Source organism: Tiliqua scincoides, chromosome 5 (genome assembly GCF_035046505.1).
Source record: "Tiliqua scincoides isolate rTilSci1 chromosome 5, rTilSci1.hap2, whole genome shotgun sequence".
NCBI classification, from domain to species: domain Eukaryota; kingdom Metazoa; phylum Chordata; class Lepidosauria; order Squamata; family Scincidae; genus Tiliqua; species Tiliqua scincoides.
Window position 1 is genome coordinate 3,488,162 of NC_089825.1, and position 13,619 is coordinate 3,501,780.

The 13,619-nt window shown below is 52.1% G+C and overlaps 1 protein-coding gene across 3 annotated transcripts in view; it reads right to left on the reverse strand.

Moving 5' to 3' along the window:
- Positions 1–248: 248 nt before the first annotated feature.
- Positions 249–13,619, reverse strand: part of SCAP (SREBF chaperone) — a 47,835-nt gene continuing 34,464 nt past the window's right edge. For all 3 annotated transcript variants that reach the window (XM_066628909.1, XM_066628911.1, XM_066628910.1), the window contains exons 13-23: positions 12,717–13,135; positions 10,893–11,087; positions 9,761–9,962; positions 8,467–8,582; positions 7,356–7,932; positions 6,174–6,259; positions 5,837–5,919; positions 5,514–5,680; positions 4,770–4,850; positions 2,742–2,948; positions 249–2,023 (exon numbers count right to left, since the gene is read on the reverse strand). In XM_066628909.1, the coding sequence (XP_066485006.1) occupies positions 1,778–2,023; positions 2,742–2,948; positions 4,770–4,850; positions 5,514–5,680; positions 5,837–5,919; positions 6,174–6,259; positions 7,356–7,932; positions 8,467–8,582; positions 9,761–9,962; positions 10,893–11,087; positions 12,717–13,135 (2,379 nt within the window). In that variant the 3' untranslated portion in view covers positions 249–1,777. The remainder of the gene's footprint in view (positions 2,024–2,741; positions 2,949–4,769; positions 4,851–5,513; positions 5,681–5,836; positions 5,920–6,173; positions 6,260–7,355; positions 7,933–8,466; positions 8,583–9,760; positions 9,963–10,892; positions 11,088–12,716; positions 13,136–13,619) is intronic.

The following is a 13,619-nucleotide window of genomic DNA, read 5'->3' on the forward strand; positions in this document are numbered from 1 at the left end:
CCTAAGATAGCAGAGACTTGGCTTGTCTTAACTAGGATTGACTTGTGACTGCTTTTGAGACTAGATCTTTTTAAAAAAGAAAATGCTGGTAAGTGCATGGACAGGACAGGCAGCAACTCTATGCAATAGTTGTAAATATGCAGCTCTTTAGTTCTGATGGGGCGGGGGCGCCAAAAGGACCTGCTCTACGCTTGGACCTGAGCTCAGCCACTGGCTTTTCCTCTCCTCAGCAAAACACAAGTGAGGCATTAAGTGAGTTCTGTTTAATGTATGTTACTGTACACATTATAAAACAATCTGGTACAAAAGCAGCTTGTGCTGTACGGTCCAAAGGGTACAGCAGAGCTAAGGCCACCTGAGGCATGGTGTGGACACCAGACAACAAGCCAACAAGGGATCGGCAGGGGGTGGGAGGCTCTGAGACCCAGCCATGGGCAGTAACCGTCCAGTAGTTCCCTCCCCTGAAGCAGGCAAGTGTTACCCTAGCTTGGAGGAATGGGACATGCGGACTACAGCAGGTTAGTCCCAAAGCATCCTTTAGTAGGCTACAGGGCTCTTCCTATCACACCAAGTATTACATGAAAAACAAAAGATGAACTAAAGAGCCAATTAATGGCTTTACATCTTTCAAAAGAGAAAAGCTTTCCCACTGTTCACACTGCTTGTTGCATCTTCCTCTTCCTGCACTTCTAGCAGCCAGATTCCTCCTCTCCCCACCAGTACAGGTACCATAGCCTGGTGCCCTGAGAAGAGGAAGATAACATGCAGCCAACGCTGGACTGCCAGGCATGACATCGAACCTTTCGTTCTTGTGCAGCATACAAACGCTGGGACAAGTTACAGGGTAACCATGCAAAACAGCATGCTGTGTGCACCCTCTGCATGGGCAACAAGATCAGAGCCCCCCTTTAGATTTTCTGTAGCCTAGTCCCTGGGCAACTCAAACTCCCATTCATTATTTCTGCTGCGCCTGTTTGTATTACAACAGCTAGAGACGCTGAGGCAAGCAAGCAGAGGCTCCCCACACTTTGCTCTCTTTAGGGGGCATAAGCAGACATCACAAGAGGCATTTGCTCCTTCGGTGACTGGTGTGGGAGGAGTCGGGTTGAACTGTCTTTCCTGACTTCCCTTACAGTCAGCTTTGCTGCAGCTGCCAGATCCTCCATCCCCATAAATAATTCTACAGCACACAAATAAATAGAGCAGGGAGGGGCAGTTCACACGACTCTCTCAGACTCACCCAAGGACTGGGATCTGTGCCTTCGGCATCGGAATTGAAGCCAACAAGCTGGAGAGGGAAGAGGCCAAGGAGAGCCGTGGCCGAGCTACCGCCACCAGGTCCCTGCCTAGTACTTTGGGAGAGGTGCTGTTGTGCATATGCAAGGAAGCAGCCCCCCTACCTGCAGACGGAGGCACAAAAACAGACGGGGCCCACCCATCTTGGCAACCACATGGGAATGGCAAGCAGGCCAGCACTGCACTCCAGGAAAGGGCCTCTTAAAGTAGAGGCACTGCAGCACATCTCTGAAATGTTGCTGGCAGGGTCGCTTGCCCTACACCCAAAAGGAGCTCAACGCCTCCTCCGCTCCACCCTCTGTAGGGGTGCCTGCAGCCCCTCCCCCTACCAGATACAGGAAGGTCAGAATCACTGCAGAAAGACAGGCAGCAGCATCTCTCCCCTCTTGGCAGGGAGGTCCCAGGAGGCCCAAGGGCCACTAGGATGAGGAGGTGGGTGAGAAAGGGCTGTGGCCCAGCCAGCCTTCTTCATTCCACCCCTTCAGTCCCGCTTCTCCAGCACCGATGGCACATAGACAAGGCTGAGTTCACTGCCAAAGTTGCAGACAATTGCTGCGTTCTCCAGCACCAGGATCTGCCGGGCAGGCTGCGACTCGTTGCTCTTGCCCAGGTAGACAGTCTGCAGCAGGTCCCCGTAGCCGATGTCCCAGAAGGAGACGCAGCCTTGGCCTCCGGTCACCAGCAGGTTATCAGAGATCACGCCTAGGCTGGCCCCACAACCCGTGTCCTGCACAGAGAGCAAACAGAAGCCCATTAAGGAGGAGGTGGGAGCTGAGCCTTCTCTTTTCCTGGCCTAACCAAGGCTGCGGCTTCCATCACTCTCCTCCCTTCTTCCCCTCCCCCCCCGCACCAAAAGGCCCACCTTCTTGAGACACAATTTGATAAGTACAGCTAGGCTGGCTGTCCAAATCAAAGAGCCAGACATTGAAAACTAGACTAGTAAAATGCCACACAAGAAGGAATCAAGGGGAGGGACTGAAGCAATGTCAGCAGAAGGGGGCAGATATTCCCTCCCGGTCCAGACACGTACAACATATAAACATTCTGAGAACACAAGCCTGCCTCAAAAGGAAGATCTCAACTAATCTTCTAAATCAGACCAAGCTCCTTAGCCTGGTCACTGCTTGACAACACTTTGTTAAAAAATACATAGCTCTTTTTAACAACTTCAGATGGAAAAGGGGTTCCACAAACTGCTGACAAAACTGCTGCTGACATAAGCAGTCACTGTGGACAACTTAACCTGACAAAAGTGGCATTGTGGCAAGGTTACTGAAGGGACAAGACAACCTATATGGGAGGTGACCCTCCCTTCAGGACCCTGAACTTTAACTGGGCAAGTACCAGCATCTTGAACCTGGCCTAGAAACAACTCATTCACCAGGGGAGCCCTTGCCGCAACTGCCTGGGCCTGGGGGGGGCGCACGGGGATTGCAGTCATGTACCTGCTGGATGGAGTAGTGCTTCATGCCAGAACTCCGATCCCAGATGCTGATGACGTCATCCAGGCCGCTGCTGATCACGCAGGAGGTAGTGCAAGTCAAGGAGGTGACGTCCCCCCGGTGGGCGTACATGTGGCTCACTCTGCTCCCTGTCAGCAAATCCCAGAGGCAGATGGCACCATCCTGGCCACCGCTTGCCAGCACCATTGTCTGAAAGGCAACGGGAAAGTGGACTGGGTTGCAAGATGGCAACTCCTTCAAGCCAGGGGTCTGAGATTCTATTTATGTGGGGCCATCAGTATATGTGCTGGACAAGGACCCCTAGCCCCTGGCTACTGCCCCCACTCAGAGCAGCAGTTGGACTGGGAATAAAGGCAGAGCACTTTAAAACCTAAACCTAGAGGAGAAGGATTCAGATGGGGGAACAGCAGTGGTGGTGGACTCTTTCTTGCCAGAGACTGTCCGGGCCCTCTTGCCAAATCTGATGAAAGAAGCCGGCAGAGAATTTTCCTTCCCGGTAATTTTCCAAGATAAGTGGGTGAGAATGCACTTTCTGTGGTGGCACAAAGCCTTTTAGGTGGGGGACAGAGTGGCTGGATATCAAGTTAGACTGAAATATGTGGCATTTCAGGGTGAAATCATTATGACTTTCAGTTGCTTTGGCTCTTAGTCCTAAGAACCAGAAACTAAAGCTGACTGTGCTCAACTGGAATCTCCATCAAGAACAACTTTTTAACCTGGATCTTGTAATACACTAATGGGTCTTGAACCTATTCATTCAAAGAAGACATTTGGGCTCTGAGATTGTATGGAATAAACTGCATTTCCGATTGAACAAGACAGTTCTTGCAGCAGCTTTTTCTTACTCTTATTAAATTCTAAATTATTTTGTACTGAAGGCAAATTAAGAACCTAAGAGCCCTGCTGGATCAGGCCAAAGGCCCAGCTTCCTGCATCTCACGGTGGCCCACCAAATGCCCCAGGGAGCACACAGGACAACAGACACAACCTGCGTCCCGGTGCCCTCCCCTGCATCTGGCTATCAGGCAGCCTGCCTCTAAAACCAAGAGCTTGCACAGATCTACTATGACTTATAACCCGTAATGGACTTTTCCTCCAGAAATCTGTCCAATCCCCTCTTAAAGGCATCCAGGCAAGATGCCATCACTACTTCCTATGGCAAAGAGTTCCACAAACTAATTACACACTGGGTAAAGAAATATTTTCTTCTGTTTGTCCTAACTCTCCCAACACTCAACTTTCGTGGATGTCCGCTGGTTCTGGTGTTACGTGAGAGGGAAAAGAGCATCTCTCTATGCACTCTGTCCATCCCCTGCATGATTTTGTATGTCTCAATCATGTCCCCACTCAGGCGCCTCTTTTCTAGACTGAAGAGGCCCAAATGCTGTAGCCTTTCCTCATAGGAAAGGTGTCCCAGTCCAGTAATCATTATGGTTGCTCTGTTTTGCACCTTTTCCATCTCCACTATATCCTTTTTGAGATATGGCTATCAGGACGCAATACTCCAGGTGTGGCTTTACCATCAATTTGTACAATGGGATTACAGTATTAGCTGTCTCACCTTGAGCCTCACCTTCTATGTTGAGGTTTTCATAATAATCAAGTACACATTAACTGGCATAATAAAACAAATCAAGCAAGTGAAAATCTTTGTCCACTGGTGAAAAGGATTTCTAGGTCCACACAGGACCCAATTCAGAATTTTGGCAGAGGGGGTCAGGAGGGCCACATGGCTACTGTCATGCCACCCAGCTATAACAGCATCCTAGACACAGAACATGCACCTTGCTAGTCCTTTAGTTTCCAGCCCTCACTGTTTGGTTGAAAAGTATGAAAGTGTGAAATCAGGAGTAGGAGGGTCTCTCTCATCTTCCCACTCCACTGCTGGTCATCTCTTTCCCTTCCCAGAACACCCTGACAGTGTCTGGTCCCTCCCCCTCCTCCTGCGCATGTCACATTGCACACTGATGCCAAATCCACTATGGCACATGCCCTTTGACCACCTCATACCTGGTCTGCATAGACGGCTGTAATTGCTCCAGAGTGACCCTGCAGTGTGAAGAGGCAGCAGGAATCTTCCAAGCGATACACCTACATATGGTAGAAGTAGCATAATCAGCGAGCCCTTTCCATGAATCATCTCCTTGCTCCCCTATGAGCCCCTTACTGCTGCCGGCGGGCGGGGCTGAGGAGGCATGGCCTGCCTATAGGCAGCCGGTGAGGTGCAAAGGGAGGAAGGCCCCATTCATGGCTCAGTCTGCCAGCTGGTCTGCTGTGCAAAGAGCCTCCTGGGTTGGGGCCAGTCAAAAAGAGCAGAGCAAAGGCTGCCTTTTCCCCCACCCCCTGCTTGCTCAGGAATGTCTCCAGCTGCTCCTGTTACAGGGCTGGAGACAATAGAGCTCAGAAAGCAGGCACACTTCCCCCACGGGAGGAACACCCACAGGAAGCAACAGCAGCCCCAGTCAAGGCAAAGAGGTCAGGGAGGGGCTGCACTTCATTCCCTCTTCTCTTGCGCCAGTCTCCTAGCTCTGACTGCGTCCTACAGAGAGGAAAGAGGATCCTTGCCTTGGGGGGACCTTGCTGGCCAGGACTGGGGGCAAGAGAGCAGGTGCAGTTCCTCTTGAATCAGACCTGGGTCAGCCCCTATCACTGGCCGATAGGCACAGAAACAGGGTCAGTGATCAACTGAGGTTTGCAGTGCTGGTCAACAGATGCATCCACTGGCGCTGGCACAGGCCCTCTCCCGGGACTCACCCGCAGCGTGTGGTCCTGGCTCCCAGTGACCAGCCGCCCAGCTGCGGCCTTCAGGGCTGTGATTGGCTTCTGGTGAGCACATGTGACTGTATGTGTCAACTCACACGTCACAAGGTCATTGCTGCTGTACAGGGGCGAGGAAGGGAGGCTGCTCCTGCCTGGAGTTCCTGGGGGGAGGGGGAGAGAGGTCAACAATCACAGGTCACACCAGGACTCTCCAGCCCGTGGGAAGATCAAACAGGGCAGGGCTCTTCTGGAGACTGTGCAGGGGCAGCAGCTGCTGCCGAGGAGCTCCTACTTCCCACTGGAGGAGCTGCACTTACCTCGAAACTGCATGTGGCCCAAGGAGCCATGTGTCCTCAGGGAGTAGAAGTCCAGGGAGCCATTCAGCCTGGCAGCCACGACCCTGTTACGACACAAGAAGAGTCACTCGTGCTCTCTGCAGACTCAGCCTCACAGTAGCCGCCACCCCTGGGAAAGAAGCCATAATCCAGCAGCCTCTGGGCAGGAAAGAGAGCCTGCCTGCCACTCCAGCAAGGCGTGCTACATGGGGATCCCACTTAAGCCCCCATCTGCTGTCGACGTCCCCTTTTAAACATGAGATGCAGAAAGAAAACTACTGGGGGTGGGCGGCGTGGAGAGGAGAGCCGGCACAGTCACCTGCTGTTCAGGAAGACCAGAGCCGTGATGCCGGACTGGCCATCTTCATTGCTGCATCGCAGGCTGCCCTCAATCGCATCCCACACCTGCAAGACCAGGGGACAGAATAGCCTGTTTCAGCCCCCAAGCAAGAAGCTCCCAAGTCCCCACCCAAGGACTCTCCTTCAAAGGTCCTTGGACAGAGAGAGGAATTTTAGCCCCACCCCCATTCCTTCCCACCCAAGGTTTGTCCAGGCCCAGAACCACAGACTTCAGTTTCTCCTGGGCTCCTCACCAGAAAGTCTGATGTGAAGCCATCTAGCAGCCCAGCAGTTTACATGTCTGCTCAGAAGAAAGCCCCACTGAGTTCCATGGACCTTACTTTCCAGCAAGTGTGTGAAAGATTGCAGTGAAAGAATCCACAGCAAGGACCTAAACACAAGAAGCTGCCTCAGCCCTGAGCAGGAGTGTCCTTTTGCAGCCAGGAGCATCTGGGGACTGAAGCCGAGACCTCCAGCATGTACAGCGTGTGCCCCATGAAGCCCGCCCCCCACACTCACTGCACCAAAATCATACTTGAGTTTTTCCCTGCCCCCACCCCTCCTTTAGGGTAGGTGGGGATTTCAGATACATTGATGAAGTCAACTTAAACTCCACTCAAAGCTGCTTCTCTGCCCGCAACCTTTGCTGCTCCTCTCCTTTCCTCTGTTGCATTCAAGATTAGCCAGACTAGGGACAGCACAGGAGTCTGACCGATGCCCAAAACGCTTGGGGGGAGAGGACTTGGTGGATATGCTTTACCCTCCTGAGCTTGAGTTGGTGACTTCTTGAAGGTCCACACAGCAGGACATATGTCCCAAAATTACAACACAAGGAAATTTTCACCCTAGATCAGACTGTATCAGACCGATATGTCAATCAGTGCTCACTGGCTTGAGTGACTTTGCACTGCCTGGGCAGCAGCCATTGGCTGGGTTCTGCAAGTGCGTGTGTGGGTTTGTGTATGGATGTGGCCTGGGGCAGGGAACTAGACCTGGAAGACCTGTTCAAGTCATCGTCCTCTATGACTCACGACTTGGAATGAGCTTCACCTTCCCACCTCCAGGGGCACCAAGCAGGTGAGTAAACACGGGTTGGGGAGGACAAGCACACGTCAGCCACAGAAGCCACCCCCAGCCACATGTCAGCCACCCCCTCGCTTACCTCCAGCCTCCCGTTGCTCCGGCCAGCCACAATGAGGTTCCCCTGCAGCTCCAGGCTCCAGATGGAGCTCTCAAAGTCACCATCCCAGGAGGAAGCAGACAGGCCTTTGTCCAGCGTGGCAAAGGGCTCCGCTCCCAGGCTACTCCGCCGAGTGCTGCTGTATTCATCTTCCTCACCTCCGCCACCCAGTGACCTGGTCCCATTGGTCCTGGAGCCAAAGGTCACCTGTCCATGGGGTACAGAGAAGCCCAAGAGGTTCGTGCAGCTGGAGGTGCTCTGCTCTTCGTAGACCTTCTCCACCAGCCTACTGAAGTCATAGCCCAGTTCCTTCTGTCTACCACAGCCCATGCGGAAGCGAGGCTCCGGCACACCTGCAGCCTTGGCCTGCTCTGAGAAGTTGGTGTCAATGAGGGAGGTGAGGTCTGGTTGGTCCATGAACAGTGGGGCTTGGGGAGGGCTCCGGGCCTTCTTGAAGGGGCGGCTGCCATCAAAGGGGTTCTCCAGTCTGCTCTTGCCTTCTGGGCTTTGATCCCAACAGTCCTGATAATCGAAGATGCCACTGTTGTCGCGGCGCAACCTGAAACGCAGCAGCAAAAGAACAGTGGGCGACAAGGGGCAGAGCACAGCACCTCTGCCAGACAGGCAAGTGGGGGCGGGGAGAGGCACTTTCCTGGGAACTGGGCTTGGAAGCTCAGAAGCCAATGCAAATATTAACTTTGTCCACAAGTTAGTGATCACACAGGCAAGCTACTCTTGCACAGAAATCAGCAGCTGAACCACCTTGTGGGGTGTAGCACATTTTGGTGGAACAGGCGCTTGTCAGGAGATGAACACTCCAGGCATTACAGACAGGACAACTGAGGTCAAAAGCAACCAAGGGAAGTCTTCAGTGCATCAGGATTGGAGCTCTGCTCCACAACAAGCCATGAAACACGTTGCTTTCTGCAACTCTGCTTAGATCGGACACACAGTAACAATAAGGGGGGGGGACATCTGTAGCCAAGTCTAGACTGCCACTGAGCAAGAACCCTTGCACTTGCCCCAAGCTAGCCCCACCGTGGCCGGTAGCCCACATACAGATGCTCTTGGTCAGGCTGGGGACAGCACCTACCCCTGCTTAGGAATTACAGTGAGGCAGTCGCCAGTCTGAGCATCCCACACACGGATCTGTCCCACCAGGCAGCAGCTGACAAGCAGCATCCCATCACTGGCCAGGCACTCGATATCCTGCAGAAAAAAGAGCACGTCGAGGTCTCTAAAATGCCAAATCCAAATGTCTGGGCAAACAAGCATGGGTTCATGTGGCACCAGAAGGGAAGAAGCTGCATAACTAGACAGGGCACTCCACAAATGGGGGGGGGCACCTCAGAAAAGACCCATTCCTCCAATCAACACCTCCCTTGCAGCTGCCTCACCAGCCCCCTTGCTCATTTCAGGGCAGTAGCACCCGAGCGTGAGGCATGCTTTGAACAGTGAAAAAACAGGCCCCAGCTCTAAAGGACTTGCAACATGAGTGTACAGTCACAAGCGACAAGCCAGAGAGAGGTGGGGGAGAGGGAATAACACACCAGCCTGTTATTTAGAAGTACTTGGAAGCAGATGGGGAGCTGGGGTGGCGGTGAGTTTGGAAGATAGACTGGAAGGAAGGAAGCGCCCTGGAGACAGTCTAGGCAAGGTATTTCGAGCATCAGGACAGCCAGGCCAGAGTCTTCAGAAGGAACAGGAGAGGGCAGCGTGGCCAAAGGACGTGGCAGGGATGTGCCGGGGCAACAGAGAAGGGGAGGGAGAGGAGGTTATGAAAGCTTTTGAAGGAAAGGGCAGTAGCTGGGGCTTGGCTGCTGCACACGGCCTTCCGAGGCTTTGTAATGCCCTGACTGTGCTGCCTCTTTCCGCTTGGTATTTGGGAGACTGCTCAACACTTTGCTTATTCAGGTCTTGAAGACAACTCAGTTGGTTCTTATTTCTACAGTGTTGGAACACAGCTATTTTGTAAACGATGCTTATTTACAACCTTTTCATTTATTAAATGTTCTCATTTTTAGTGATTGAAAGTGAGCATTTTTGTGGGTTGTTTACTGGTTTGATTTTACTGCAGCTTTTAGGTATCACTGCAGTTTTATGTTCATTATCATGGAGCCCTCAGATGAAGAGCAGTATAAGAACCGGATGAGCAACTAAAGCAAGCAAGCACAAAGGAGAAAGAGCTGCGCGTCTGTGAGCAGGTGGGAAGGCAGTGCAGGGATTTAAGGAGGTGAGGTAAGAGTGACAGGAGAGGTGGAGAATTCTGGCAGCAAGAGGAGAGACCCAAGGGCGGGGCAAGAGCTGTGGCCAGGTGCTGACCAGGTCCACAGTCACTGTGAGAACGGGCTGCCTGCATATTCACAGGCTCCTGTCCTGTACTCTACCATGAGGTGACCCCGGAGTACAAGGGGGATGATTTCGGTCTCTGGTGGGGAGTAGCCATAGTCATCGCAGGGCAGATCCCCTCTTCTCCTCCGGCTGTGGGAGGGCCCGTTCTGCCCATAGTTTTTCGGGCACAAGACTTTGTATAGACAGAAGAGCAGAAGGACCAGGAGGATCCCAGAGGCCAGGCCCAGAGCAGCAACCCTAAGAGGGAAACAGAGAAGCTTGTCAGTTGCTACCACATGGCACCCTCTTTTTCTCCCTGATCCGGTTATTCCAGGTTCAGTACAGCTTCACTCAACTGGCACACAAGCAGTTCCAACGCAGGGCCTGAATCTCTCTTCGTGTTACCAGCACCTGCAGCATGGGGACCATCCCTCACATCACCCACAGCTCCTTCCAGCAGATGCTGCCAGAGGCGCAGGCACCAGCTGCTGCAGAGCCTCGCCACATGAGTGGGCAGCCTCCTGAGCAACACTGCCAATGGACCATTTGCTCACCCAGGTCACTATTATAATTAATTGCATTGGTGTCCTGCTCACTTTACACCCACAATCACTCTGTGAAACCGACTGGGTTGAGAGAGAGTCTGACCCCAGGGCACCCAACACACTTCATGGCTAACAGCTGTGTGGTCGTCCCCATTCCTAGGCCAGCATTTCAGGCACAACACTACATCAGTGCCATCATTCAAGACTCTCCGCTCCAAGCAACAGCAGAGAGGCCTTTCCAAACTTGACAGCCTGTGACCTTTGAGCAACAAAGGACAGAATTCAAGATGTTCTTCATGCAAAGCACATCTGCTGCCACTGAACTGGTGCTTCCTTGAAGGGCTAGAGGGGTCAGGATCGGCATACCACGCTTGGTGGTTGTGTTTGAATCCTGAGAGCTCCACCTCCAAGCCCTGGCCACTGCACAACACCAACTCTCTCAACGGAGCACCAGCAAAGAAACTGGCATGGATCTTCCATGCAAGCTGACCATTTTGTTGGGGCAAGGGATCAAGCCCCTTGCTCTCACGGCTTGGAAACATGCAAGCTGCACCTGGTAAAGGCACAGAAGCTACAGTGAAGCACCAACGGCTCAGCCCAGCTCTCTGCCTCTCTCCCGTACCCTCCCACCTCTGGTTCTTACTTGTAGAGTGTGATATCCCGGTGTCCTTGACCTTTGTGCATGCCTTCTGCCAGCTGATCTGCCTGCTCCCATTTTCCACTGCTAAGAGAGAAGGAGGGAGGGTAACGATTTGCCTCTTGCGGGTGTCTCGCTTCAATGGCCTCTTGTGGGTTCAGGTACAATGTGATGGGTATCACTGGGAGGATGCTGATATACCTGTAAAAAGACAGGAAACAGGACTGATGAACAAACAGAAGGAAGGCTGGAGCACGGGGCAACTCCTCAGACCACTCTGGGGCAGTCTCAAGATGAAAGCCAGGTGAGCCAACCTACACTGAGCAAGCTGATCTTCAGTCTGTCCCTGCAGGGGGTGGTGGAGGTGGGCAAGGGTGGCGGGGAGGGGAAAAAAGCAGGCGAAGTAGCTATCTGCTATTACTGGATTTCACAACACTGCCCAGCCTCCAACATACCTAGAACACCCAGGACCAGTCCAGTGTTCCAGCAGTCCTAAATCAAAGATCGGACTATTGGCTTACTTTAGAATTTAACTAAGTTCACCAAAGCTTCTACATACTAATCCCACCATGAGGTTAGCAGCTGGTAGGATGTTTACAAAATACAAAAGCTGACAGAGATCAATACCCTTAAATTAGTAGATTCTCAAGAACTTGCTTCCTCCCCACATGAGCTTTCCTGCAACACTAAAACATCAGCCAGTCTCCAGTTCAGCAGGCAGGGACTGGGTGGGTTCCAAGCTGTAGCACCTGCATGCAGGAAGCCCTTCAAGGAAGCCTTGTATGGTCCCAAATCCGACGACCTCCCATCACTTCCTCCATCCACCACCAAGCCTTCCAGTCCTTAGCTAAGCAGGCTTGAACTGACCATGGCTGCTGATACTCCTTCCTGTTTTATGGCCTTGTTCTGCTTTTAACCTTTCCACTGGGCTCTTTGCTTCTTGTTTTGTACAAGACACTGAGTTTTTAGGATTGTGATGAGCCATGCTGAAATTCTTGGTCAGCTGAAGGGCAGTAAATATTCATTTTAAATAATAAGAAGTCTTGTGCGCATCCTGTTCAAAGCCCTCTTATTGAACAGAAGTGCTGCACAAGTATTATACAAATGCACAACTTTTGTGGAAGTCACATTTTTTTAAAGCCATCACAGCTTCATTTTATCTCCTAAGATGCCACTAGAACAGCTTCTGTTGACCACATCCATCACAAGAATGTGACCACTGTCCCAGCCTAACGCCAGCACTGGGGATGCTGTCCACATCCCTCCCCACCTTGAGAGCTCAGGCAAAATCTCTGCTCTTTCAGAGGGCAGGTGCCTCGCCCGAACAGGAGACTCCCTGCTCAGTCCTCACAGGTGGCTGTTCTTCCTGAAGTGTTGCTTAACTCTTCCCCAGACTCTTCCTACTGCGCTGTAGAGCAGGGGTGGGCAAAACTTTAAAGGTCCAAGGGATCCTGAACCTTTAACAATTGTACAGAAAAGAGAATTCCAGAAGGTGCAGCTTGTCATCTCACAGAAATCCTCTGAAATTCTCTCTCCTACACAATTGTTAAAGAACCAGGATCCCTAAACCTGAAAGCTTGCCCGCCCCTGCTATAGAGCATCTTTTTATGTAAAATGCTTCAAGAACTCTGGCTAGGAAACAACATGAGACATACAGACCTAACCCCACAAGCAAAAACCTGGGAAAAGTTGGTGACTAGAGTGCAAAAAAGGGCAAACAATGCCATGTGTTGACAGAGATGGCCTCTTGACCTCTCTAGTCCACAAGAGGAGGCAAAGAGGCACATGTATACCCAGCGGAAATGCCACTGCCACCCCCATCCAACTCACCGTTTAGCTAGCGTGATGTTGTAGTAGCTGAAGAGGGATGGCCAGTGTCGGAAGGAGAGCTTCCGCCAGATCTCCTCGTCCTCCGCTCCCCAGGTCACCTCTGCTTCGAGGCCCAAGTCTGGCTGGCCACTGCTGCCCTTGCTCTCTCGCTCATCATCCTCGGCACGATGGTTGGCCTCCTGCCTCTTCAGAGAGTCAAGTGTCCGATTCTCTGAGAGCTGCTGCACTGAAGGTTCCGAAGGGAAGACTGACAGGGACAGCTTGGCATCCCCAGTAGGGAGAACTTCCCCAGGAACAGGCATGGCTGGCAGGCCTGTCTCACCCAATGGGCTCTGCTCAGTGACTTGTGATGCCAGGTAGGGGCGGAGGCCTGCTGGGTCTGTGTACACCAGGATGCCAATCCAAACGACTGTTCCAGTCTGCAAGGAAGAGAAATGGGACCAGGGGAGGATGTCCCAACATGCAAGTCTTCGAAATCAATCTCAAGGATTGCTGCCATGTATCATATGTACAGAACTTCTAAATGGTGGTGTTTTATAATCTGTGAGTCAAGCTGAACCCAAAATCAATTCAAAACCAATTTAGGGCAATTTTTCTGAGTGAACCTGAACTGGAAACCAATTGGCTGCCTTGAACCAGAACCAAACCTCAGCTTACAAAGAGTAGTGACCACCTCAGAACACATTCAAGTACAGCTGGACCTCAGTATCTGTGGGGGGTCAGTTCCCGGATCACCTGCGGATAATGAAATCAGAGGGCTGGTCCTCATAGGACCTCTTGGATGCAACTGAAAGAGTCTTCTGGTCATGACCTCATGCGACCTCCCCAGGTCTTAGAAGGCCTGCTGGAGGACTCCAAAAAGCAATTCCAGTTTCTGGCCAAAACCAGAACCGCTTTGCAGAG